This window comes from Neovison vison, chromosome 4, assembly GCF_020171115.1.
Source record: "Neovison vison isolate M4711 chromosome 4, ASM_NN_V1, whole genome shotgun sequence".
NCBI classification, from domain to species: domain Eukaryota; kingdom Metazoa; phylum Chordata; class Mammalia; order Carnivora; family Mustelidae; genus Neogale; species Neogale vison.
This window is the reverse complement of record NC_058094.1, coordinates 203,475,149-203,502,815: the sequence shown is the minus strand read 5'-3', so window position 1 is coordinate 203,502,815 and position 27,667 is coordinate 203,475,149. Positions and strand designations below refer to the sequence as shown.

The 27,667-nt window shown below is 38.9% G+C and overlaps 1 protein-coding gene across 19 annotated transcripts in view; it reads left to right on the top strand.

Annotated features, from left to right (window-relative positions):
• Window positions 1-27,667, top strand: part of CADPS2 (calcium dependent secretion activator 2) — a 532,394-nt gene that overhangs the window by 103,757 nt on the left and 400,970 nt on the right. For all 19 annotated transcript variants that reach the window (XM_044246482.1, XM_044246480.1, XM_044246471.1 and 16 more), the window contains exon 2: window positions 25,722-25,835. In XM_044246482.1, the coding sequence (XP_044102417.1) occupies window positions 25,722-25,835 (114 nt within the window). The remainder of the gene's footprint in view (window positions 1-25,721; window positions 25,836-27,667) is intronic.

The following is a 27,667-nucleotide window of genomic DNA, read 5'->3' as shown; positions in this document are numbered from 1 at the left end:
AAGAAACTTTTTTTTGTGGGGAGAAAAATAAGATGTTCAAAGAAATAAGAGTGCCAAATCTATATTAAAAAAAAAACAAAACTAACAAGGGTTAAAATTAACATCTCATTAGTAAAGCTACACTTAGCCACACAGGTTTGATATTTTAGAGTTCACTCGTAATGAGATTGCAAATCAGTCATTAGCTGATTTTTTCCCCCTACCTTGGAAGTTCTCGGACCAGCTAAAACACAGGTGGTAAAGATGCTTTGACTAGATCACCAAGGACTACCAAGATACAAATGACTCCCTATGAGAACATAGCTTACAAATCTTCCATTGCCTGCTTTGCCCACATACGCAGTCAGTGTTCCTCTTCTACTAAAAGACAGTAGGAAAGTACTATTTTGATAGTCCCTTCTTTCTTGCTTTTCAGTCTTTGTTAACTGGCTTGTTCAATAACCTATCCATGTAATCAGAAAATATGCATGGATGGACAAACTAACTAATACACAACAGGGCATGGTGAAAATGAGGGATAGCTCAAGAGCACGTGTCCTATGAAGGAGTCCATTACTTCTCTGTTGCAGCTAACAGTTATGATCCCAGTATAGTAAAATTGCCCTCTTTCTTCCTTTCTCCCTTTCCTTCGTTATCCAGAAGTTCAATTTTTATGTGTAATGTCACTTTGAAAATAACCTTTGTCCTTCGGCTTGGTTTAGAACTTAGACCAGTAACCACCAGGTAGGTTTTCTCTGTCTTGAGAGAGCAGACTTGTGCTGCTTCCGGCTTCTTGGGTAAAGTTGACTTAGGTGTGCTGCTTCTCAGGGCCTCTATTACTTTTCTGACAGATGGTTCTGATGCTTCCAGTCCTATGGTTATTCTTCTGGAGGGCTGGGTGTCCCTGAGGGATTTTTTTTTTAAACATATTGCAGGGGGTCCCCCATTTGCTTTTTTAAAAAAGAGTTTGTTAGACGTTTCTACACCCAATGAAGGGCTCAAGCTCGCAACCCCAAGATCAAGTATCACATGCTCCACCAACTGAACCAGCCAGGTGCCCCACCCTTTGTCTTTTGAATCATTTTCTCTCTTACCAAGATCTCTTTGCTTTGGCCGAACATGTTCTCTAATAGCTTTATCAGGTTAGTAAAAACAAACCCAAAATATACAGCTGCAAAGTGCCCTGTGATGTCAGTCCCTAACAAATCTGTCTTTTGACTCACAGCCATCCAATTTGGACAGCGTTGCCCTTTGTGGCTGGTGCATACCTGTCATCCTATGACCTCCGCCATTTTGGGAATGCCATCTGCCTCGCTCCTTGGTTGAAAGTTCTCTTCCCTTGGAGGACATCCTCTTTCATGGGAGAGCATCTCATTTTGATGAAGTACATCCTCCAATAAGTCCCTGAGAGATAGTGGTTCATAAGAGGAATATTTTTTAAAGTGTTGAAAAAAGCTATTTCACTGACCCACTCAATTGATAGTAGGACTAGGTAAAGAATTTTAAGTAGAAATCCATTTCCCTCATTTTTTAAAAGACTTTGCTCCATTGTCTTAATTCCTGGTGAGTCTGAAGCCATTCTAATTCATCTTTTTGATACAGTTGTTGTGCTTTGATTCATAATCAGAATTCAGAAACTCTATCTCTACCACCTTGTTTTATTACAAGGTGATTCACATGATAAAATGTACCAAAGTAGTAATTTTTCTCTTTGTATTTCTGAAAAATCAGAAACATAACTTCATGAAGTTTTTTTTTTCTAACCTTGCATTTCAATCCACCCTTTGTCATGTGTCTTAATTCTTTTTGTCTACTCACATCTGCTTCATTACTCTTCAGAATATATGCTTTTTCAGTAGAAGAATGGTTACTCAGGGCCATAATAATCTTAATGGTTTTGGCAATATCTCCTGAGACTGTGGTTATCCATTTAGTGAGGAAATAGTGAATTTTTTGTCCTATTTAGCTTCATAAAAATATGGTTTACTGCTCTGAAACTACATGGATTCTTTGGCCTCTTCTTTTTCCTTTAAGGACTTTGATTTTCTCCCCTCCTCTGAAATAAGAAAGCCCTTAGACACAATTTTTAGTTTGTGCTAAATAAAATTTTCCTTTCTAAACAAATGCGCTATTTGAAATGTGTTAACCTTAAACTGTTTTTTTTCCTAGTCATTTTCCCCTTGAACTTTCTTAAAGATTGGTTTAAGAAACACTGATGGTTTGCAGCTATCACTGTTTTTTGCTTTGTTTTTGTTTTTAAATCCCAAAGGCTTTCATGGTAGAGGAAATAATTGAATGAACTTGATTCTTTTTAATACTGAAAGGTGATTTAGCCTCCGCTCTGATGACTGCTTAGAGAAAGGTCAGTAAACATATGCTAATCACATCTTCCTTTGGTTTTAAGTAGCTTTTGCCCCCATGTCCCTGCAAGTCTGATTTCGCATTTAAAGAAATACAGATGATTTGATGTGTCCCTGTTTAAAAAGTGGTAAGACCTTAGTATATCTTGAATAGGAAACCTGAGAAATATAGGTGCTGAAATTCATGTTGTTTATACCCAAATCAGGCTCTTAATTTTTCTCAAAATAATTACATTATGCATTCATTTTATTTTATATCCAGTAGGGGCTTTCAAAATAAGGTGCAAGATTGCATTTGCTTCATCTGTGTGGCCACTACAGTATGTATGAGAATGTTTATGAGTTTTAATATGAATGATCAGAGATTTTAGAGGTTGAAGTAGCAGCAATGGCCACAGTCGCCAAACTATGGAAAGAACCAAGATGCCCTTCAACGGATGAATGGATAAGGAAGATGTGGTCCATATACACTATGGAGTATTATGCCTCCATCAGAAAGGACGAATATCCAACTTTTGTAGCAACATGGACGGGACTGGAAGAGATTATGCTGAGTGAAATCAGTCAAGCAGAGAGAGTCAATTATCATATGGTTTCACTCATTTGTGGAGCATAACCAATAGCATGGAGGACAAGGGGCGTTAGAGAGGAGTAGGGAATTTGGGTAAATTGGAAGGGGAGGTGAACCATGAGAGACTATGGACTCTGAAAAACAGTCTGAGGGGTTTGAAGTGGCGGGGGGGTGGGAGGTTGGGGTACCAGGTGGTGGGTATTATAGAGGGCACAGCTTGCATGGAGCACTGGGTGTGGTGAAAAAATAATGAATACTGTTTTTCTGAAAATAAATAAATTGGGAAAAAAAAAAAAAAACAAAAACCAGTGGAAAGTTGGCTTTATTTGCAGCCTAACCACTTTCTTGCTGTGCTGACGTTGAGTGCATGACACCAAAAAGAGTTAAAAGTTATCTTGAGAACCTAGAGGGACTATATAAAAATAAGGTCTGACAATTTTATTTTTGCTACTTTTGAGTTATAATTGACACACAATATTTTTAGTTTCAGGTGTACAAGGTAGTGATTAACTATTTTTGTGCATTTGGAGATAACACTGGGGTAGGTCACGTTATTATACAAAGTCATTACAGTAAGGGCTATATTGTCTGTATTGTACATTTCATCACTGTGACTTTATAACTGGAAGTTTGTGTCCTTTAATCTCCTTCACTTCACCCCTTTCTCCCCTTCCCCAGGGCACCTACTGGTTCTCTGTGTTAGAGTCTGTTGCTGTCGGTGATGGTTTAAAATTCCACCTACAAATGAAATCATGTTTGTTTTTCTTTGACTTATTTTACTAGGTCCATCCATGTTGTCACAGATGTCCAGGTTTCATTTTTCTTATGACTCAGTAATATAGTATTATGTGGATATACCAACATTCTTGATCCGTGTACCAAAAGGACAGTGAGGTTGCTTCTATACCTCAGCTATTGTAAATAGTGCTATAGTGAACATGGGGTATACATATCTTTCTGAATTAGTATTTTCTTTTTTGTTGGTTAAATGCCTATAAGTAAAATTGCTGGATCTTATGACAGAATTTTTTTTTTAAGACTTTATTTATTTATTTGACAGATCACAAGTAGGCAGAGAGGCAGGCAGAGAGAGAGGGGGAAGCGGGCTCCCCGCTGAAAAGAGAGCCCAATGTGGGGCTTTATCCCAGGACCCTGAGATTATGACCTGAGCCAGAGGCAGAGGCTTTAACCCACTGAGCCACCCAGGCACCCTGATTGTTCTATTCTTAATGTTTTGAGAAACCTCTGTAATGTTTCCTACAGTGGCCATACCCATTTACATTTTCACCACTAGTGTTTCAGGGTTCCCTTTTCTCCATATCTTCATCAACATTCATTATTTCTCCTCCTCCTGATCCTAGTTATTCTGACTGGTGAGAGGGGATAGCTTGTCCTGCTTTAGGTTTGCGTTTTCCTGATTTGTGTTGTAGAACATCTTTTCATGTGTCTGTTGACCATCTGGATGTCTTTGGAAAAACGCCTATATAGGTCCTCTGCTCATTTTTAATCAGATTGTTTCTTGTTACTGAGTTTTTTGAGTTCTTTATGTATTTTGAGATTCAACCCTTGATATATTATTTGCAGATATCTTCCCATTAAGTATGTTGCCCTTTCATTTTATTGGTTTCCTTTGCTGTATAAAAACTTTTCAGTTTGATTCTGTCTTGTTTTTTTGTTGTCCTTGCCTGAGGAGAGCTATTAAAAGAAAATGCTAAGAGCAGTGTCAAAGAGCTACTGCCTATGTTTTCTTGGAGTTTAATGTCGTCGTGTCTTACATTTAAGTTCTTAGTGCGTTTTGAGTTTGTTTTTCTGTGTTGTGTAATGAAATGGCTCTGTTTCATTCGTTTACATGTAGCTACAGCTTTCTCAATGCCATTTCTTGAAGATGGTCTTTTCCTCATTGTTTTCTTGCCTCCTCTGCCATAGTTAAAATAACCATATAAGCTTGGGTTTATTTCCGGGCTTTCTGTTCTCTTCCTTTGATCTGTGTGTCTGTTTTTGTGTCAGTACCATACCATATTAATAACTATAACTTTGTAATATAGTTTGAAATCACGGAGTATGATACTTCCAGCTTTCTTGTTAAGATTGCTTGGGCTGTTTGCAGTCTTCTGTGATTCCATACTAAACTTTGAATTTTTCTGGTTCTGTATAAAATGCCATTGGTTATTTTGATGGGGATTATATTGAATCTATAGATTACTTTGAATAAAATGAAAATTTGAACAATATTCCAGTTTCTCAGCACAGTAAATCTTTCCATTTGTTTGTGTCATCTTCAGTTTGTTTCATCAGTGTCCTAGAGCTTTCAGAATACAGGTCTTTCACCTCTTTGGTTAAATTTATTTCTGGGTGTTCTTGCTGCAATTATAAATGGGATTTGTTAAAAAGTCTTTTAATGATTAGTATATAGAAATGCAACAGATTTCTATAGATTTTGTATCCTGCAACTTAATTCTAATTTTTTGTTGGAGTCTTCCGAGTATTCTGTCTATATACTGTCATTTCATCTGTAGCTAGTGACAGTTTACTATCCAATTTGGATGACTTTTATTATTTTTTCTTGCCTAGTGGCTGTGGCTAAGATTTCTAGTCCTGTTGAATAAAAGCAGTAAGAGTAGGCATCCTTTTTCCTGATCATAGGGGAAAAGTTTTCAGTTTTTCAGCATTGAGTATGACATTAGCTGTGGGCTTGCCATATGGCCTTTATTACATTGAGGTATGTTCTGTTTGTGGTCACTGAATTTTTAGCATGAATGCATGTTGAATTTTATCAAATGCTTCTACATTTATTGAGATAATCATGACTTTTCTCATTCATTTTGTGAATGTGGTGTCTCATTTTGATTTGTAGGTGTTAAACTATCCTTACATCCTTGGAATACATCCTACTTGGTCATTGTGTATGATCCTTTTGATGTATTGTGGAATTTAGTTCACTGATAGAATTTTTGCATCTATATTCATCAGGGATACTAGCATATATATATATATATATATATATATATATTTTTTTTTTTTTTTTGCAATGTCTTTGTGTAGTTTTGGTATCAGGATCATGCTGGTCCCCTAAAACGAGTAAGGAAATGTTTTGGTTTTGTTTTCTTAGTTTTGTTTTGCTTTGTTTTGTTCCCTCTCCCGGTTTCTGGAATAAATTGAGGATGATAGGTACTCTTTAAATGTTTGGAATTCGTTTAACCAACTCAGGTCATGATCCTGGAGTCGTGGGATCGAGTCCCGCATCGGGCTCTCTGTTCAGCGGGGAGTCTGCTTCCCCTCTGACCCTCCCCTTCTCGTGCTTTCTCTCTCTCTCTCATTCTCTCTCTCAAGTAAATAAATAAAATCTTAAAAAATTAAAAAAAAATGTTTGGAATTAACTTGTGAAGCCATCTTGACCTGGTGTGTGTTTGTTGATTACTGATATGATTTTGTTACTAGTAATCTGTCTATTCAGATTTCCTACTTCTTAATGATTCAGTCTTGGAATATTGTTTCTAGGAACTTATCCATTCTTCTAAGTTGTCTAATTTGTTGGCAGTTATCAACCAAAAAAGAAGTCATAGTAAACAAAAAGAAAAACACAATTTAATCCAAGATGTAAAAACTACAAGGAAGTTTTTTAACAAAGCATAAAGGGAAGCAAGCTGATTTGTTTCATGTACTTCTAATAGATTTGACTTCTCTGTTAAAGTACTAGGTTGTGAATGTTACTGTCAAGTGATTTTTAAACTTTATCATTTTATGTAGAAAGAAAATTATTTTAGGAAATCCTAGCTATATTTGTATGGTTATCTTACGCTTCTGCTGATCTTAATTTTTTCTTTGAACTATGTGGATATACTCATGAAGACAGCCAAGGGTTTGATGTAGATAAGCTTTTATAACTTTAAAATGAACTGCTTAAACAGTATCATGTGGGTAATTACCACCTCCTTTTCTTGGGTCTAAAATTATAATCTTTCTTCCAGTATGTAATTGTTCCTACTCAGTTTTTTTAAATTTAATTTAAGGTCATTAGCCAACATATAGTACATCATTAGCTTAGATGTAATTTCAATAATTTTTCAGTTGCATATAACACCCAGTTCTCATCACATCACGTGCCCTTCTTAATGCCCATTACCCAGTTACCCCATCCCCCCACCCACCTCCCCTCCAGCAACTCTCAGCTTGTTTCCTAGGCTTAAGAGTCTCCAGGTGCCTGGGTGGCTCAGTTGGTTAAGCATCTACCATCAGGTCAGGTCATGATCCCAGGGTCCTGGGATTGAGCCTGACATTGGGTGCCTTGCTCAGTGAATAGCCTGCTTCTTAGTCTACGTCTCCTGCTCCCACTGCTTGTGCCCACCCCCTGTCAAATAAATAAAATTTTAAGGAAAAAAAAGTCCATTGTCTTCCTCTGATGACTTCCCCTTCAGTTTTCCTGCTCTTCCCCTATGATTCTCTGTGGCGTTTCTTACATTCCATATGAGTGAAACAATGAATTGTCCTTCTCTGATTGATTTATTTTGCCCAGCATAATACCCTCCAGTTCCATCCACATTGATGTAAATGCTAAGTACTCATCCTTTCTGATGGCTGAGTCATACTCCATTTTGTGTGTGTGTATAAAATCCACATCTTGTTTTTCCATTCATCTGTCAATGGGCATCCCGGCTCTTTCTACAGTGGACAGGGCTGCTATGTCCACAGCCCAGTGGACAGGGCTGCTATGAACACTGGGGTACAGGTGCTCCTTTGGATCACTACTAGGTATTTACCCCAAAGATACAAATGTCATGATCTGATAGTCTTTTAATTGAACGAGAGGTTGAATGTCCAAGCAGGGGAATGTTAGGTCAGAGGATTATTCCGTTTTCCAAATTTCAGCCAGTATTCAGGACATGAATGTCAGGACTGTCTTCATTTTGTAACATAAATGACGACAAAGCATCTAGACCGGAGCCTAGGATTTTGATTTGGGCCAAATGAGCCTCAACCAAAGGTATGTCCGTCTTCTCTATTGCCACATTTATAGTAAGGAGCACCTTGAAAAATATGCCCAACTTAACAGAAGCTGATCAGCAGTCTTTCAAAACATTGCCTTTTGGCCATATTTCAGAAGTTTCTCACTTACATGCCAGAACACACTAAAAATGGTCATCATGTGTATGACCAAGGGCTGCCTTGTTAGCAGAATTTTAGGAAGTACCATTCACATTTATTCAACATAGAAGATACCCTCCCCCCCAGAGTTTTGCAATATAGCAGTTCTGTATGCTGCATTGTAGGGTGAGAACTAGAGGGTTCATTTGTAGGGGTTGGAAACTATTCAAGGCACTTTCTTACGATGAATGACTATGACGTATGAAAACATTAAGTATTTGAAATTCAGTTATTAAGGGTACAAATACTCTTTAAATGTAACATCCTTGATCAATGTAGGTATACTTATGTAATACAAATTTCAAGTTGAACTTATATCAAGAACTTCAAAATGATTGTGCATAAGTAGATGATCTTCAGTATTAGGATATAATGGATAATACCAATTGAACAGTGCTAGTGACTTGTTTTAACCCCACTTCTCTGAAGCTGAATTGTTTTGAATCTGTCAGCTTTGTCAGTACATGTTAATATATATATTCATCCAGTCAGTGTAATTTTCCATCAGTTCCTTCTGGTGCTCCAGTGTCATCCACCTTTTGAAGCCAGTAACTGTCCAACAGCAAATCTGCAACATGAGAATTCAGCATTGGCAGTTCTCTTTAAAGTGGAAACTAAAAGGTGATTTTTCTTTTTTTTTTTTTTTAAACACAAACTTTTCTGTGCCATCAGGGTGCTGTGGCAAGAAACAATACCAAATGATGGTCTGATCCTGTTGGTTCACATAAAAGCTGAAAACAGATGGGACAGTCGCAACTTGGATTATCTTCACCATTTTGTTAACATAATTTAATGTGAAATCCAGGCAAACTTCTATAGGAAGGGTTCTTTGGAAGAAAATGATGTGTTAATTAAATTGCAATGTTTTCAGGATAAACGCTTGATGTTGAAGCCTTTACACATTCCTGTCAGTGCAGAGCATAAACACCGGCCTTGTTTGTGAAATGTCTTATTTGTTCCTCGGTTTTCTTCTGCTACAGAGGATATTTTGTCCTTTGTCGTTTGTTAGGGGATTTCTCTACAAAACAGATAGTGTCTTTCTAACCATGACTGTTCTGGAATTTTAGGTAAATAATAGACCATTTAAACAGCTGCAGATTTGTTAATATGTAATGGAAATTCTTTTCAGCTTTGTTTTTTTTTAAAGATTTTATTTATTTGACAGAGCAAGAGCACAAGCAGGGGGAGCTGCAGGCAAAGGGAAAAGCAGGATCCCCACTGAACAGGGAGCCTGCTGGGGGACTTGAACCCAGGACCCTGGGATCATGACCTGAGCCAAAGGCAGATGATTAACCAACTGAGCCACCCCAGGCACCCCTGAAAATTCTTTTAATAATCTTCAGAATTGTCTGTCCTGACCTCTTCATCGCTAAGGATTTTGGCAAATGACATCTTTTTCAATATCCTTTGCTTCGCTCGTCCCGTATGCAGTCTAATATTAACGTGTAACTGATTTTGCCGTTTAGGCTTTAGCTTTTAATTGCATGACCTTGAGTTCTAGAGTCCAATTTGATACATACATCAACTAGCTCATAAAATTTTCAAAGATCATAAAATCCTTCACTTTTTAATGTTTAATGTGGATGTACTATGGAAAGGAAGGAAAGATTCCTTCAAGAATCAGACTTTGGTTAACTAATAAAAGCAATAGTAGATAAATTTGTAAACAGTTGATCAAGTTCACACAAAGACAGTAATAGGAATAGTAGTAGTAATGATAACCTGTGCTACTTTCTAGGTTTGTAGGAAAAACTGAAATACAAAAGCAAATTAAACAGAATGAAAACTAAATATCTTGCAGGTGTATGCTAAACCAAACTCTGGTTATACACTGAGTTTGGTAATACTGATTGAATGATTTAGCTGGAAGTCGGGGGTGGGGTGCATTTGGTTGGGGGACTGTACTGGTGCTTCTTGGTAGGGAGTGCTCTGCATCAAGCCTTCCTTGCCAAAATTACCAGGACGTCACAAAGACAGTTCATGGAAAGAGCCACATAAATAATGTTCAAATAGGACTCCATTGAAAGTTTTTGAATAGTAGTTTGAAAAGTTTATTTTTGGTGTCTTTGCAGCATTTAGTTGGGAAGCTCTGCTCTATAAACTTGTTAACCACACCCCCCCTCCTGTGAGTGGGTAGGGGAGTATGTGTATATTCTGCACGTATTCATATGCATCTGTGTGTTAATATGTATACCATTGTGCTCTAAGTCCCATTTTTTGGTAGTCATAACTGTTAACTAATGTGTATCTTTGCAAACCAAGATCACAGGAAGAAAAAAATTTCCTTAAATCGCAACTGTATTTCAAAGTATCATAGTTTATTTTACAAAATATTGGGAAAAGATGATGTATTTTTCCTAAAAGATCACTAAACTCTTTGAAGGTAGACTTATTTCTTTTTTACCCATCTTCATCACAGTATGTGATATGCAACAGGTTCTTGAATATTTGTTGAAATGAGTTACTGAATATTTGAAGAAACATTAAATATGAAGTCTTTCTAAATAAAAGTTGAGGCAGTTATTGCTTTGAAGTTTCCTATTTGTGTGCATGTAGAAAATGGTAGGGCAATGTAGTTATTGAGAAGTGATATGTAGGATTTTAGGCTTAAACAATAATGTGAGAATGAATTTTTGTGCTTTGTATGTATGCAGCGTAAAATGCATACATTTTTGTATGCATTTTGGTCTTTAGGACCAAAAGATAAGCGTAACTTATCTTTTCCCTAGATAAGTTAGCTTTGACTTAATTATACAAGATTGTATTTTTAAAAATGTGCTTTTAAGCTGTATATTAATAAGAGACTAATGTCTAGGTACCAGTTAATTCCAGTGACAAGTAATTTTTTTTCTGAGGACTGCTGCTAAGGGATCAACTACCAGAGCACCCATTGGGCACTTCGTTGCGATGACTCCCTTTGGGGAGTAGAAGTTGCAATTTCAGTATCACATTATGCTCTCCTATTCATCCCTCTTCCCCTTCCTTCCCACAGCCTTCTATCTGCTCTCTCTCCCTTCTTCCTTCTCCTTTTCCTCTGCTGGCTCGTTTCCTAATCAGGAGGGAAAATTATCTGTGCCCTATTCTTTAGGAAGAGGCTGTTGGCTTAAGTGAACCAATGTTAAGCTGCCATGCATTTTAATGAACTAATGGGTCTAAACACTGACCTGCTGCAGGAACTTTTAACAAGGCATGGGTTCTGGAAACAATACTATAACTCAAAGAATTTGCCATTTTAGTAGGCAAAGGTAGGGTATGTGAGTAATGTTTAGGAAGATGTGACAAATCACAGGACTGTCACATGGAAGCCTTTTGAGTTGTATGAAACTTACCCAGTATTTTTTCATTTTAGCTGCTTGTTATAATTTCTTGCAATATACTAATGACTGTAATGCAAAATTATATCTTAAATTATTAATGCCTTACTTTCTCTATTGATGTTTATAATTCTGTCTTGGAAACAAATTTTGCTGTGATATCCAGGAACATTTCACGAATTTATACTACTCAGGCCTTCAGAAAACTGTTTCAGAAGGCACGAGAATGTGCTATTCTTTGCTACAAAAGTAATTTGGATGGTATTGTAGTTTAGCAAAGTCAATAGATATTTTATAGGATAAGTAGGGTTTGTTCATAGAATTTTTTGTGAGAAACTAAACAGAAACTAACACTGGAATGTCTTCCAATATGGAAAAAAATTTTAAATGTACTTTAGCACAAAATATTTAAGTTTTCTGTTCTATATATTCACATCCTAGATTATCTTTCAGTTTTTAGCATCTTGAATCCCTCTTGAGTTATCTTGAGTTTTCTTGGACATCTGTTTTGTGAATCTACATTTTCTCCTGTAAAATGGAACTGATAATAGTCCTAAACATTAACGAAGAGTAAATAAGGACTCTTCTAGTTGGCTTGGCTCTAGCTCTTTAGGTGGGCAGTAAATGGAGCAGAGCCAAAGGCAGTCCTAAGAGATGGTTTTAGGACCAAAATGCAAATGCTATGGCCTGAATTACATGGCACTTCACTGTTCAGCAGCCTTTATTTTCATGCCTTCACTGGAGCGTAGGTTTTCTCTTGAGAAAAATGTATTATGTGGCAATATATAGGACGTGTGGTCACTAACGAGTGGTACTATGCAGTGACCCTTCTCCATCCCTGGGGCTTTTGTTGTATTTGGAAGTTCTGTGTGGCCAAAGTCTTTCCATGTCTATTTGAATTACTTTCATTTCTTACAATGTGTCTGGCATTCTGTTTTGTATGTTACCTTGTAGGTTTGGTATATAAAGTCACCACCTCCTGTAAGATTTAGCATGTTAAAGTTACATTGTATGTGAGGACCTAACTTTCCTGGGCATGCTTCTAACTTTCTACCACACTCTGTGTGCTGAGACTTCTGCCTCAGGAGCGTAGGAGGCTGAACCTCCTGGGTTCTGTATGTTAAACTCCCCATGCCCTGCAAATATCCTGTATCATTTCTAATGAGAAGTTTCCTTTTTAGGTAAGCATTTTATGTTATGTGCACTCCAAGCAGATAAGATTTCAGATCTAAGGAGCTCCTGTATCTTAAAATATGACTCATCATTACAGAAGACAAATCTCCTGTTTCTTTGTCATGAGTCAAAAATCTCAAAGTTGTTGTTAGTTCTGTGGATCAGGCTTCTGTTTTTCCATTTTATGCTAGCTTCAACTCTACAATTTGGATTTTTGACTAATTAGCATTTTCTGTAAACCAGAATCAATTCACTGATGCCTCTCTCCACGTGGTTTAGCTGGGTTGATATCTTAACCTGTGGATACCAGACCCAGCAATTATCTAACCGAGCTGCACATTAAACCCTGCAGACTTTCACTGACCAACTTTCTAGGTTACTGTATTCAGAACTCTGGCATAGTAGGTCTTTAGTATCTGCATTTCTGGAAAAGTTTCAAAGACTGTGATGAGCCAGATTTGAGAACTCACTGTTCTTTTCATTCTTTTAAGAGCCATCACACTTACCTTAGTTGTATCTCCTCTATTTATCCAGTCTGCGTCTTACATAGCATATTGAGTTGTGTCGAGAAAAAAACTTTTTTGAGCTTCCTTTTCAGATAGCACTGAAAAGATAAAGGGGTTGGAAGTGACTGTAACTGTGACATATTGTCAGGTCCTAAGAGGCAGAGAAACACAAGGCAATGCAGAGAACAGAAAGAGAAGATGTTACAGAGCCTCAGAGAGTCAGAAGGTAGGCTACAAATACAAGTGTAGGATACCCTAGGATACCTAAATTACATTAGAATTTTAGGTAAACAGTAGATAATATTTAGCGTAAGTATATCCTAAGTATTTCATGGGACGTGTTTACATGAAAAACTACCCCCAATGCATGGTTAGCATAAATATTTTATCATTATCTATTGCTTATCTGAAAGTCACATTTATTGGGACAGCCTATATTTGGCAGCCTTACCTGGAAGCCCACTGGTGTAAAAGGAGGCCATGGTATCCTGCTTAGACTCAAAAGTGTAGCAAAAAGTAGCCATTTGATTAAATTAGCTCTAGAAGAAGGCTGTGTTTTAAAATATTTTATTGTTTTCAGTTACTTGAAAGCTAGCTTTGTAGTTGACAGAATAAACTATTCGCTTTTTCTTAGTCGGGAAATGTTTATATAGTCTGGTTTGACCTCACTTTCTGTACAAGTGTACTACACATTTGCCTTTACTTACCAGCAGTATTCTGTATAGGAATTGAGCATTGCTTTTAGAATCTAAAAATCTAAAGCAAATATTTATGTCATTGGGTTATGGACATTGGGGGAGGGTATGGGCTGTGGTGAATGCTGTGAAATGTGTAAGCCTGACGATTCACAGACCTATACCCGGGGGGCAAATAATACATTACATGTTAATACAAATAATTTTTAAAATATTTATGTCATTCTAGTGTAGGTATTCACTTCTTGTAATGTTAATCTTGAAGGGCTTTTATCTGTTTAATCTTCACAGATCCTTGAATTTGCTGATACAGATGTTATGCCATGACATTGTGGAAGTATCAGCATTTTTTGCTGGATTAAACTTTGTTAGGTTAAAGAAGGAAATATTTCCCTTTAAAGGGATGATGTGATCTTTGCAGTAAGAAGCCTGAGTTAATTCATTTGAATTCTTAACGTTGTTGCAGCTAAGATTTGTTTAGGTACAGGCTTGAATTTGTTAGGGAAATACTGTTCGGCATTGGGAAACATTAGTCTTTATCTCTTTGATGCAATTTTCCAGTCTAAGCCTCCTTATTGGAAAGGTCAGGACAGAACAGCACTGCTAGTTTGCCTGCATAATTGTCCTTCTCCTTAACCAGACCCTTGTATTTATTCAGATACCAGACCACCATTGCTCAGGAGTAGCTGGGTTTCTCTTGAATTCCGATAGTGACTCTTGGTTTTGTCAGTTGTCACACTCTCTTTTCTTGATCTTGACTTCTAGATTTCTTTAGGCATGGACCCACAAATCCTTTCTGGATAATTACATGTAGGGAGAAATCCCACATGTAGGGGTATGCTGATTCTGGGGAAGTTTTCTCATTCTACCCATTTTCCTGAGTAAAAATACTTCAATCTTGGGTTTTTGTGATGGGAGGATGCTTTGATAGAGTTTATATGGGTTTCTTCAGAGGCAGGGAAACTGAGGACAAACTAGCATGAGAAGGATAACTCCTTGATAACTTCACTGAGTAACTGAATTAACTGATTTGGAACCTTCTTTTCTTGAGATATGCCAGTCAACCCTTTATTGTTTATTAGGCCCTTTTGAGTTGGACCTTCTGTTACTTTCAGTCCAGTGCACTGGAACCAAAGTAAAGGAGTAAGGTAGATGCAGTCTCACTAGAATCTGCCACTGTGTGTGTCAGAGAGATGGGGTGACAAAGACGGCAAGCTAACATTTCCTTTCCACTTTTCACAGATAGCCATTTCTCATCCATGATGTATCTGCTTTAGAAGGAAAGCAAAAACTGAAAACATTTCTGAAGAAAGCAAATGGAGATCCTCTTTTTTTGGGAAAGCAATCCCAGAGCCCTTATCAGCTACTGGAAAAGGCCATTGTGTGGCTTGGAGCTGGTCAGCGTGTTTAAGCTTTTAGACAAGTACACAGTTGTCTGTTGCTGAGTCTGTCCAAATTCTTTGTGACGAATATAAAATCACTGTTTCTTCAGCATACGGAACTTTGCCATGAAATACCAGATGGTACCGAGGCACCAAGTTCTTCCTGCTGGAGAACAATATCGTCTGCAAAGCAGAACTACTCACATTGCGGCTCAGCAAAGAAATCCTTTGCTGTTTCTTAGGCCTCCCTAAGTCTGGTCATGAACTTCCTTAGACAGCGCACAATCTACCTTGGAATTTTAAGACTGTTCCTTCCCAACTCCTCACTCAGTTTTGTTACTACTAGTGGTGTTAGGACAGGATGCGTGCCCAGAAAAGCAGTAGTGCATGGTGATGTCCTCTTCCACTCTGGATTTTCTTCCACTGTAGATGAATTCGTATCAGCAAATACTAAGTGGGGGTGAGGATATAAATGACTGGCATCCTTGTGTAAGGAACATGTACATTAGTAAGGAGGAAGTCCTGTTACGCAAATGATAGGGTACATATGGGATGTACGAGTGACACACAGGATGGGATGACTTCATTTGAGGGGGCAGGAGGAAGGAGTTTTCCTGGAGGTTTTATTTGGGTTACTTTCTAAAGGAAGAAAGGAAATCTAGAAAGAGGTTACTAACACACATTGAACAAGCACGATGGGGTAAGGATTTGGAGTGAAGGAGAAGAGCTTTTACTTACCTAGTCAGGCTGATCAAATCATGTGAAAGCTTTATAAGGCTCTAATCGTCTGGTATCTTGAGCTGGGTGTGGAGAATGATTTGCTCAAGAAGAAACCCCAAAGGTAGCCAGTGGCTAAGTGTGCTAGTCCAAGGTACCTGGGTCTTAGCTTCATATTTGACATAAGGAACCTACCTCGTGGGGGCTTAGAATAATCCTTGTAAAGAGGTCAGAGGTGATCTCACTATGTGGTCAGTGGTCAATTAGTATTACCTGTTACTAAGTATTGAATTACACATTTAGTAAGGGTGGTCAGGGGAAAGTCCTATTGTTTCAAAAGGGCAGTCCTGTTACCTACTTTGACATGGTCTACCAGGTTTGTAGGAAGCTGGGACTAGAACCTTTGGCTTCTGACTGACTGCTTCTGACTTTGCAAGTGGTGAGGTAGCAGAATGTGTGCTGACTGCTTCCTATTTCTGTCTTTTTTTTTTTTTTTTTAACATCATTCATCTCCAAGGTGACTTTTTTGGGAAACCTTAATGATTTTTGTCAGATCTTAATGGAGGAGAGGGTGAATCTTGATGGCAGTGAGAACATCTCAGAATGCCTCATAAGGTTTATACACCCATAGTCCTCTGTGACATGCTTGACGGCAGCATATTGCTAAGACTGTTACATATGACCATCGGAGTATTCGTTAGGGTTCCCTAGAGGAAGAAGAACCAATAGGATACAGACACAGACCTATGAGATTTATTATAGGAGTTGATTCACATGGTTAGGGAGGCTGAGAAGTCCCACAGTCCTCCTGCAAGCTGGAGAACCTGGAAAGCTGGTATAATTCAGTCGGAGTCCAAAGGCCCAAGAACCAGGAGCTCTGATATCCAAGGGCAGGAAAAGATGAATGTCACAATTCAAGGAGAGAGAATTCACCTTTTAACAGCTTTTTTCTGTTGGGGCCCTCAATGAATTAGATGATTCCTGCCCATACTGGGACAGTGGATCTCTTTTTTCAGTCTATTGAACAAAGTGCTAATCGCTTCTAGGAACGCCTCCACAGACGTACCAACGGTGTTTTACTGGTTCTAGTAAATGGACAGATGCAAACCAAGGGTGATCATTTTTATTTTCTTTTGATGAGCTTATTAGTTGGGACCATTAAAAGCATTCACAGGTCCATCTCCATCTGAGTAGAGGGTGAGGTGGATGCTGGAATGAATAAGGTGGGTTTAATGCAGGTTGTTGGAGGATAATGGCAAGATTTGCCAGTTTGCTCTCAACTTGTATTCACGTTCAGAACATGGAACAATCTTATTGGATAATGGCTCTGCACTAGACCAGATTGTCTTTTGTAAGATGAAACCGAATGAAGACTGTCAAATAAGAACATGCCAGTGGCATAGACAGCAGGCAGTGATAGGGTAAAAACCATGACCTTGGATTGAAGATGGCTAGGTTAGGATCTTGGTCCTATGACCTAACTGGTTTTGTACCTTAACCTCTAAGCCTGTTTTCTCCTCCATAATGTGAGACTAAGAATACCCACTTCACTCTCTGGCAATGGAAAACACGTGATAAATACTTAGGTATTGCCTTTCAGCTCTTGCTCAGTTTCTCCTCAGTCATCTCTACCACAGGACTTGGCTACAAGCTGTAGACTGTGGGTCTTACTGCTAGGAGTGAGGCCACACCTGTTGGGTGGGACGTAGCTGGGCTCTGTCCATCTGCCTTCAGGGGCTGTTTGATCACCACATGCATTGCTCGATGCCACTGCCAGCCAATTGAAATAAAATGTGAGCCATGTAAGTAATATGACATTTTCTAGGGGCCCTTTAAAAACTGAAGAAAGTCATTTTAATAACTTACCCTATATATACAAAATGTTTTTCAATATATAGCCAATACATAAGTATTAGTGAGATGCTGCATATTACTGTACTGAGTATTTGAAATTTGGTATGTTAGACTTTGAGCACATGTCACCTTGGACTAGCCACGTTTCAAGGGCTTGGTGATCAGGCATGGTTGTGCACAGGACAGAATAGCTCTGGGCAGTCTATCATTAATTGTCCATCTGCATCCATCTTAAGATTGGTTTTTGTCTTTGACTTCTGCAATTTTGGAAATCATTTTTATCATTAATGCAGTTAAAGCATTTAATGTGTTAAGCACTTTCCCCCCTATTATCTTACTGACAACAGCCTTATTAAATTGTATGTTATTACTATCATCACTGTTTAGATAAGAAATGGAGACATGGAGGTTAAGTGACCCGAAGACCCTACAAATTGTTGGGGGGATCCTGGAAACTGACAAAGGTGGTCTGACACCAGAGGCAGTATTCTTCATTACTGCCCCATTTGTCACTTCTAATCTTGTTAATGAACCGGTGAACATCTCTGATAGCTGTTTGCTGATACATTGTGGTGGACTGAGGTAGTCTTGAGGTTTTATAATTGCATGCTAGACCAACTTATTCGTGGGGGTCGGTGAGTATGAGTGGAAGTCGTGGCTGTAATACTAAGGAATAGTTTCATAGCAACTGGCCTTTGTCCTTTGTTCACTTTTTCATCCTTTAAAAAACTGAGCATATTCTATGAGCTAGAAATCGTGTTCTTATCCTGATGCAGATTTTATTCTAGGGGGGATATGTAAAAAGCAAAATATACAAGCCATCTATGACACATCAGATGGTGACAAACCCCACACTGGGGTGTGGCTGGGGCAGTGACCATGAGGGAACCAGAATAGTATGGTGAATAGAAAGAATATAGGCTTTGGATCAGGATACTGGTTTAGAATCTTTCCCTAAAGTGAAAGTAAGGTGCCTAACTTCTTGGAGCTTAATTTCTTCATTTATAAAATGAGGATCAACAATCTGTAGCAGACCAAGGAAGATTTAATGGACGTGCGTGGAATGTGTTTAGTACAATGTAGCAAGGAAATTGATAGAATTAATGGATTGGACATTCCTGGTTGCAGTATTCACCAGCAGGTTTCCTCTCCCACCCACCAATCACATAATGGCATGTAATCTTGCTGAGGTTTGAATTGGACTAGGAGGCCATTGAAAAGATGGATAGAAGTAGCTCACTTAGTGGCTGAGTAAGCCTAGCCTGGAGCCCAATTGTTCATGATGCGTGGCATTTTGTTCTGTACTCATCACAGTATATATTTCATTATAAAATGTTGAAGGAGTACTTGAAAATTTGGGACTTTTTTATCCCCACTTTCAGTACTGTGGGACAATAGAATTCTGTCTGCCAAAATAATTTTTACTCTGCCTCAGGCACTTAAACCATGGTGTTCACTGTTCATTGGGGCAAGTTTACTGGATCAGGAGTTTTTCATATAAAGTAACTTATGGAATGAATGCCTTATCTCAGAATTAAGGTAACCTTACCAGCAAGGGATGGTAGTAACCCATGGCATTTTTACCTTGGTTGGGTACCTCATTGGGATTTGTATGCATTAGGATTTGGTTCGGTCAGTAATAGGCTCCAATTAAGAGTGATGTTTGCATAAGTTTATTTCTTCTTTTATTAAAGGAAATGGGGGGGTAGGTGGTCCAGGGTTACAATGGCTGCTCCGCATTGGAATGGACATCAGGCTCTATTTTATCCCATCTTTATGGGGCAACCTGAGCGGTCCACCAAACTCCTCAAATTCCAGCTAGTAGAAGAGGAAAGAGTTAAAAATGTTGCATTTCAGCTACCTTTTAGGGTTTCCTGCAAGTCACACTGCTTTTGTCTCCTAGGCTCTAACTTGGAAATACCAAGTAAGACTTGTAGTCTTAGATAGGTGTATCCCAGTTACCTGGTTACAGAAAAGTGCAAGAAAAGTTACCTGGGTAGGAAGCTACTAAGAGCAACGCCTCCCACAGGATTTATAATGTAGGAGACATGCTCACAACTCCTTTGTTGTTCTGCTCTGAAGGGCAGTTGGAGAAGTTTGTTGGTTTGGAAACATGGAAGGTACTGATTATTTTGCCCCGATGGTTTTGTATAGATCTTTTTGATGGAGTGTTAAGGAGGGAAGATGAAAATAACACCTGTACTTGAGTCTTGCCTTATTAATATCTTTTACTCTATCTCGTGAGCAGGCATCAAAGCTATGCTTGTAGATTTCAGAGACCATCTCTGCCATGGAGTAAGGCCTTTTAATTCCTTGAAAACCATTTGTCAGTATCTTTCAGGTATACGCACACACCATCACCCACCCTCCAACCCTGAAGGTACCATACCTTCTAGTCCCCTGCCACTCTGCTGGGGCCGCTGTGATCAGCTTTACTTCCTGGGGTGTCACACAACCCCCAGCACAAGTGTGAAAACTTGGGATGGGGGAACACGGGTCAGGGCAGGCTTTGCACAGCAGTGCTTGCTGGGTTCCTGAGTTCCCGACTATCCTAAGTGGCTGGTGTCACGATACTGACCTAAGTCTTCAGTTGATTGTGACTTAGAATGAAAAGGCTAGAATCTAACTTGAACACACAAATACCTAAGAAACCTAAAACATCTCTGAACGTTGAAAATTAAGTGTTTTTCCTGTGGCAGTTATTATTCATAAATGATCCCTGCCTGCCAAGATTCACCAAATTTTAGCTTTCACTGTCAGTATTCGAAGTGTTTGTTTATAAGGCTAATCTCTTGGCTGTATTTAGATATTTGCAAGGATATTTATGTTCGAGTTTCTGCAATTTAGTTGCATATAAAAAGCTCTCTAAAAATTCCCATTGGATAATTTTCACATTAAAATTTTCTCTGTATTTGGGGCACCTGGGTGGCTCAGTGGGTTAAGCCTCACCTTCCACCCAGGTCATGATCTCAGGGTTCTGGGAGAGAGAGCCCTGCGTTGGGTTCTCTGCTCAGCGGGGAGCCTGCTTCCCTTCCTCTCTTTCTGCCTGCCTCTCTGCCTATTTGTGATCTCTCTCTGTCAAATAAATAAATAAAATCTGAAAAAAAAAAAAAAAGATCTGTCTAAAATTTTCTCTGTATTTGAAAAATGTTACGCATTCATTGGTAAACATACTAGGGTAGAGACAGTATATGGGGGAAAACGAAAATACAAGATAAATCATGATCAAGTTAACTGCCCCAAAGAACGTTAATTGTGTCCAACTGGATGAACCCATGCAATCAGAGGTTTTCTGTTTCTTAATCTGAACTGAAAGTTTCTTACAATGACCTGGACAAAGCCTGTGGATAATACGTTAAGTCAGTGGACATAAAGCTAGGAGAGTCCTGAGTCATTAGGTGAAGGAACTCGAATTCTACCAAAATATTAATCAACTGGAACAATAGACCAACTCCAGCAAGATGAAATGTGGCTTAATGAAACATATAAGAATGTTTTAGAAATTTTTGTTGATGAGGACGATGGGAGTCAGTTGATGTGACCGCCAAGAAGAGTTCATTTGTTTTTGGTGTGAATTCATAGTGCTTGGAATGTGGGAAGCGGCTCTCCCACTTGTCTGTGTTGGCCACCCTATCTTCAGAGACTCAGGATGGGTCTACCCAGCACATTTGACGAGGAACGTCCCTATTGTAATGGGTTTCATTTGTATGTTACAGCTTTCAGTGTGCTTTTTTTGTACTTAGATATAACTAAGTTTTACTTAGTTGAATGCCTGCCTAATTTATGAACAAATTAGAGAGTACCATTGGTATGTTTGGGAACTGGCAGAGTTCATCCTGGGAAGGAGAAGACTCACCAATAAGCCACCCTCTGTTTTCCAGGTTCTGAACTGCTTTGTGCAAGAAGGAAATTAATGTTTTGTCTTGGTGTTAGAACTCAGATTGTGGGAAAGTCATAGGGGCAACAGGTTTCAATTCTTGAAAATTAGTATAGGCTTTATTGTGAGGTAATGAAAGTGTGTCAGTTTTAATAGGCTCAAAGAAAGGCTGAGAGAGGACTTCATAGGGATTTTGTAAAGATTACTGCGTTGATCAGGATATTAAACAGGATTACTCATATACTAAAATCAGTCTGAATATCAAAGATCTTATCAACCTTGAAATGTTTAAAAAAAAAAAAGTGGGGCACTGTCAAGTTCACATCTTCTACTTAAAAGGAGACTTGAAAAGTCAGTTCATCTGCTGTCCAGTCTCCCTGCAGGATGATCAGATCTAACCTTCATGCAATGGGTCATAATCGTTCTGAGTTAAAGATTTGCAAAGTGACTATCATAGCTTATTTTAAATTGAAATGAAAATTTTAGTGAAGCCTGTGATTTAAAATTCTAAAATGAATATAGCAGAATAGGTTGGAAAATCTTTCACTTCTTTTCCATCTGTCCAGTGTGCACAGCCATCCTTCTTCCGTAGCTTGCATCTGCATATGGAAACAAATTCACATACGTGTTCTCTTTTGCCCCTTTTCTATGGGAGTGGTGGCTTATTTTTTACCCAGTGTTCTATAACTAAATTCCCTCCCCATAGGTATTTTGAAGATGTTTTCATATCCATACATAAGGGAACCTGTTTGTTCTTTTTATGGAGCTAATAGTATTGCCAGTATTTGAATGTAGCATTTATTAGCCCTCTATCTATGGAAATTTGGGCTGTTAGCTTTTTTTTTTTTTTTTTTTTTTCTTTTTTTCTGCCACTGAGCTTAGGACTGGGAGATGACTAGCTGCTACTGTGCTAGGAGCTAAAATTGGCCAAAATTTCCTGCAGTTTACATTTAAACTTTTCCTTCTAAGTTGCAAGCCTTCAGTAGACTCCAGAATTCCAAAATATTTACATTAGGCAGAAACTGCCAGTGCAGTTGTAGTCTAGGTACGAGAGAGATTTCTGGTGCTTTCTACTGCACCATCTTCCCAGAATCCTTCCTCTGTTATGCAGATTTAATTTGCATTTTACTTACTATGAATGAAGTTAGGCATGCTATCCTAGCTTAAATATATCCACTTTGTCCGTTTTTCTATTGACTTACTGGTCAGATTCCTAATAGTTTCTGGGATCTATGTTTGGAAATTAGCTCTTAAAGATGGAAGTTAGATACATATGTTTTTTCCTCATTGGTCTTTTTCTAATGATTTTTGCCTATGATATTTCTTCCATGCACGATTTTTTTTTAATGTTTATGACTTGGAGATTTGGGTTCATGGTTAGAAAGGTGTTTCACATACTAGCATTAAAAGGAAACCTTTTATGTTTATCATGTACCTTTATGGTTTCATCTTTTTATCGTTCCAGTGAATTAAAAACTTTTAATGTAACAGTATGTGTCATAGTGTTAATGTCATACTGTTTAATGTAACACATGTGTCATGGGTCATTCAATTTAATTTTTTTCTGCTTGGTTACCCAGTTACTTTAACACCATTGATTAAATAGGCCATCTTTTACTACTGACTTGAGGTGCTATAAAGATATTTTCTAGTACGTTTCTGAGTGCATTTGGATCTAATTCTTGGATCTATCCCATTAGTCTCTCTGTTGATGTATAAATATGGTTTATTTTGATAATGCAAATAGAATTCAGGAAACTCTGCATTCTAGATGGCTATCCCTGTAGCTAGATTTAAAATTTAATTTTTTTCCTCCCAATCTTTTGTGGAAATACAGACGTCTCTACTTTAAAAGTACTTACTGATTGACTTCTATCACTATAATATTGGCTGACATTTTAGGTCTTAAATGTAACTGCAGTAATTGTTCATAAAAGTATTGAAGTCTGGCACATTTGTGAACTATCCTAACATTGTTGGCGTTTCCAAGAAGATGGTTTGCGCAGATCTCCTTTCCTTGATTGGCATTCATGAATTTCCCGTGCCATAATCCTCAAAAAGTAACTCATTGGTGAAACAAACACTGTAAAGAACAGAATGCATCTGATGAAAGAAAATGGAAGTTTTCAGGTTTTGAAAGCTATTTATATTTTTTGTTTTAATTAAATGACAGAGATGGGGCAAAGGCTCAGTAAGATGCCCTCCAATCCATTATTTCTACATTTTTCCACGTCCATTATGTTACCTGGACACGTGGTTTGCAAATTGAAGCCCTTCCTAGCAGCTCCTGGGCTTGGCAGCTAAACTGTTCTCAGCTGTCTTGCTCTCAGCAACTGCTGTCCTGTTTCCATCTGGTCCTTTCCTGAGCATGCTTAGCCGAAGTTGGGGACTTAATTGACCTTGCCAGTACACACACACAAGAGGTTCCTGCTTCGATGCTCTCCATATCCACAGAAGCAGAAAGTGTAATATAACGGTGATGGCTCTGCTCTTGAGCTTGGTTTAGCTTCCCTAAAATGAAGGCGATGACCTTACACCGAGTGGTCTTTTTCCTTCACTGTGCAGAGGAAGAGGTTTCTTACTCTGGGGTACAATAGGGCAGTTCTCTACTGGTCTGTTACTAGCAACAGTTTCTCTACAAACAAAAAAAGGGGGGGGGCTTTTTTTTTTTTTTTTTTTGAAAGCTCTGTCTCTCCTATTTGAATGGCATTTTAATAAGTCTTTTGAACAGATTTAAACGGAGGTCGCATCAGCCTTCATTTTGAAGCCAAATCCTACCAGTTTGTCTTTCTGATCTTTTCATCATTTTCTCCCCAGCACATTTTCAAATGCTTCACGTTTCTCTCTGTAGAATCCAGAACTGGACTGAGTTCTTCAGTAGTAGGAGGAGGATCAAATTAAATGGAAAGATCACTCCTTTCCTGTTCCTTATGGTATCTTGGGATTGTGTTGTTTTATCGGCAACGCTGCGCTCTTACAGTTGAGCATTTTAAACTGGGGCCCGACCTCCTGTGGCCCACCTCTGCTGAAGTCTGCGCCCAGGTCAGGGCTGACTTCAGGGACAGTTGCAAGGGCTCCATGCTTAGAAAGACCTATGCTTGGTGTAAGGCTCTGTTCCTACCATCTCAGATTCTTAATTTTTTTAACACGGGGCTCCTCATTCTCACATCGCACCAAGCCCTACAGATTAAGTAGCCGACACCGCTTGTTGCTGGTGACCCGAGGACATAGTTGGTAACTCACGATTCATGTCCCACCCACCTTCAGTAATAGTGATGGCTCTCAGATCTAGGGTGAGGAAATCTGGTTGTGCGCTCGAACTCCCCTCCCCTGGTGTACGGCTCTTCCCTTGGTGTGCTTAAATATTCCCTCCCTGTCTGCCTGTGGCCTCTCTGTTCTCAGGATTTGTCTCATCAGTTCTCTGTCTCACCTCAAGCATTGAGGAATGCGCATGGATCCCAGACTTTGGGTTCAAAAGGTGTTCTTTCCAGAGGATTCTTTCTCAGGGCCCTCTGTGCTCTTTCTTCCTATTTTCCTTCATCTAAGGCAGCTGTTGTTCACTCATCTCCCAGGGTATTTGTCCTTTTGGCTCTTCTGTTCAGGACAGCTGGCGATTTTGCACAACAGTTCATTTCTCTTCCGAATTTTAGATTTTTACCTGCTTCTATAAAGAGACTGGGGCAGTAAATACAGGAACTCCCATCTGTAGAAATTTATATTGCCTTGCAATATTAGGATTCCAGAGTATAAGAAGGGAACTGGAAACCTTTTAAAATTGAGCCATAGTACAAGTAGCTTTTTAACTTTTTTTTTTTTTTTAACCATAAATCTGGTTCTAGGTGTTAAATTAACTTTCAGAAATCGTAATTTTTTAAGATTCCATTTCTTTTTTTGACAGACAGAGATCACAAGAAGGCAGAGAGGCAGGCAGAGAGAGAGAGAGAGAGAGAGAGAGAGGGAAGCAGGCTCCCCGCTGAGCACAGAGCCCGATGTGGGGCTCGATCCCAGGACCCTGGGATCATGACCTGAGCTGAAGGCAGAGGCTTAAGCCACTGAGCCACCCAGGCGCCCCTAGCAATCATAATCTTTAAGAATCATTTCATTTCTCTGATTCGTTAATGTTTCAGCTAATTCCCTTTTTTTTCTTACAGCTTAACAAGCAACAGTTGCAGTTACTGAAAGAAAGGTTCCAGGCCTTCCTCAACGGAGAGACCCAAATCGTGGCCGACGAAGCATTTTGCAATGCAGTTCGGAGTTACTATGAGGTAAGTTTAAAGAGTTTTGTTTTTGACATTATGATGCTCTTTAAACGTTTTTTTAAAAGTGTCTTTCCCATTTTAAGGAACTCACTAGTATGATAGGAAGGCAATGAGTTTGCAGCCTTCCTGAAAGCATTTTCAGTTTTATTTTGCAATTTAAAAACTCTAATTCCATGACCTGGTTTCCAGAGATAAACAGAATGGAAAGTTATTGACATCCTTTGAGGAGAAGTAAAGTGTTCAGGAAAAAAATCTTCTGGCAATGATTGATACAGCTGAGTACAGCTATCATTGGGTCCACATGTCTGAATTATCCTTCTTAATCAGGACTTCAATAGTAAATCGCTATCTTGTGCCATTCTGTTCTGCAAGCCTTGTAATTAAGACGAGTGCTAATTTCAATAGGATAAATTGAATTCTCTTTTCTTCCTGGAGGAATACCATCAATACCACCTTGCTGTTTGCTGTGGTTTTAGTTTGTGATTCGTCAGGAATTCCCCATGGATCCTGTATGAGCACCAGTGTCCACACGTGGTCATTCACTGCTTCAGTGAGTTGCCAGCGGATGTTAAATGTCGAAAATTCCCTTTTTATCCTAAGCGTCTCAGAGCCATGGGGGGAATGCATTCCTTTGTATAGGGTGGACAATCTAAATCTTTACCTGTAGAACCAGAACCGGCAAACCTATACGACTCGTAAAAAGAAAATGTGGAGATATTCCCCTGACATGGGGAATATCTTTGCATGGAGAATAACTGGATATACAGATAATTGGTTGGATTTGTAACTGATTGATGATATGCCTTAGAAGTTACTTCGTGCAACCCAAGGGGGCTTTACATTACCCCAAGATTTGGCCCGTTGAATTGTATGAAAGCAGAGAAGTCTTGCTTACCAGTTATGTGAATGGCTTGAGTCTCACGACAGAAGTGATGCTGTCTAACCGGATCTTGACTCGAAATCCCTGAAGTATAGGACCTTAAATATTTTATTTATTTATTTGAGAGACTGAGATCACAAGTAGGCAGAGAAGCAGGCAGAGAGAGAGGAGGAAGCGGGCTCCCTGTTGAGCAGAGAGCCCCATGCAGGGCCCAATTGCAGGACCCTGGTATCAGGACCTGAGCCGTAGGCCGAGGCTTTAACCCACTGAGCCACCCAGGTGCCCCTTAAAAATTCTTAAGTATAGGACATTTGATTTCATCTTGAGTCAGTCTTCCAAGGTGAAATCTTGCCTTGAATCTTACAAGATGAAATATGAGGGCCTATCCTAGTGTCATGTAATGAAAGAAAAGCTAAATGTCTGTGTTCAGGAAGAAGGAAATGGGGTCGAGGAAAGTAATTTGTGTAAAAAAAAAGATATAATTTTAAAAATTAAACAGCTCATTTTTGGCTTGGGTGAATGTATTAGGGACCATGGGCATGTTTCAGTTAGGAAAACTGAAACTGGGTGAGGGGAACGTGTGGGAGTTTGCAGTAATATATCTGCCACTTGTGTCTAAATATAAAATTATTCCAAACTATTTTTTAATATGCTTATTAAATGACTTAATGTAGGGCACTTGGGTGGTTCAGTTGGTTAAGTTTCCAACTCTGGATTTTTGGCTTATGATCTCACGGTCATAAGATCAAGCCCTGCATCAGGCTCCACACTGGGCACTGGAGCCTACTTAAAATTCTCTCTCTCTCGTCTATGGGCATACCGCCCTGAATGCGCCCGATCTCGTCTGATCTCTGAAGCTAAGCAGGGTCGGGCCTGGTCAGTACTTGGATAGAAGATTTCTCTCCCTCTCTTCATCCTCTAACCCTGCTCTGGCTTGCTCATTCCTCTCTTAAAAGAA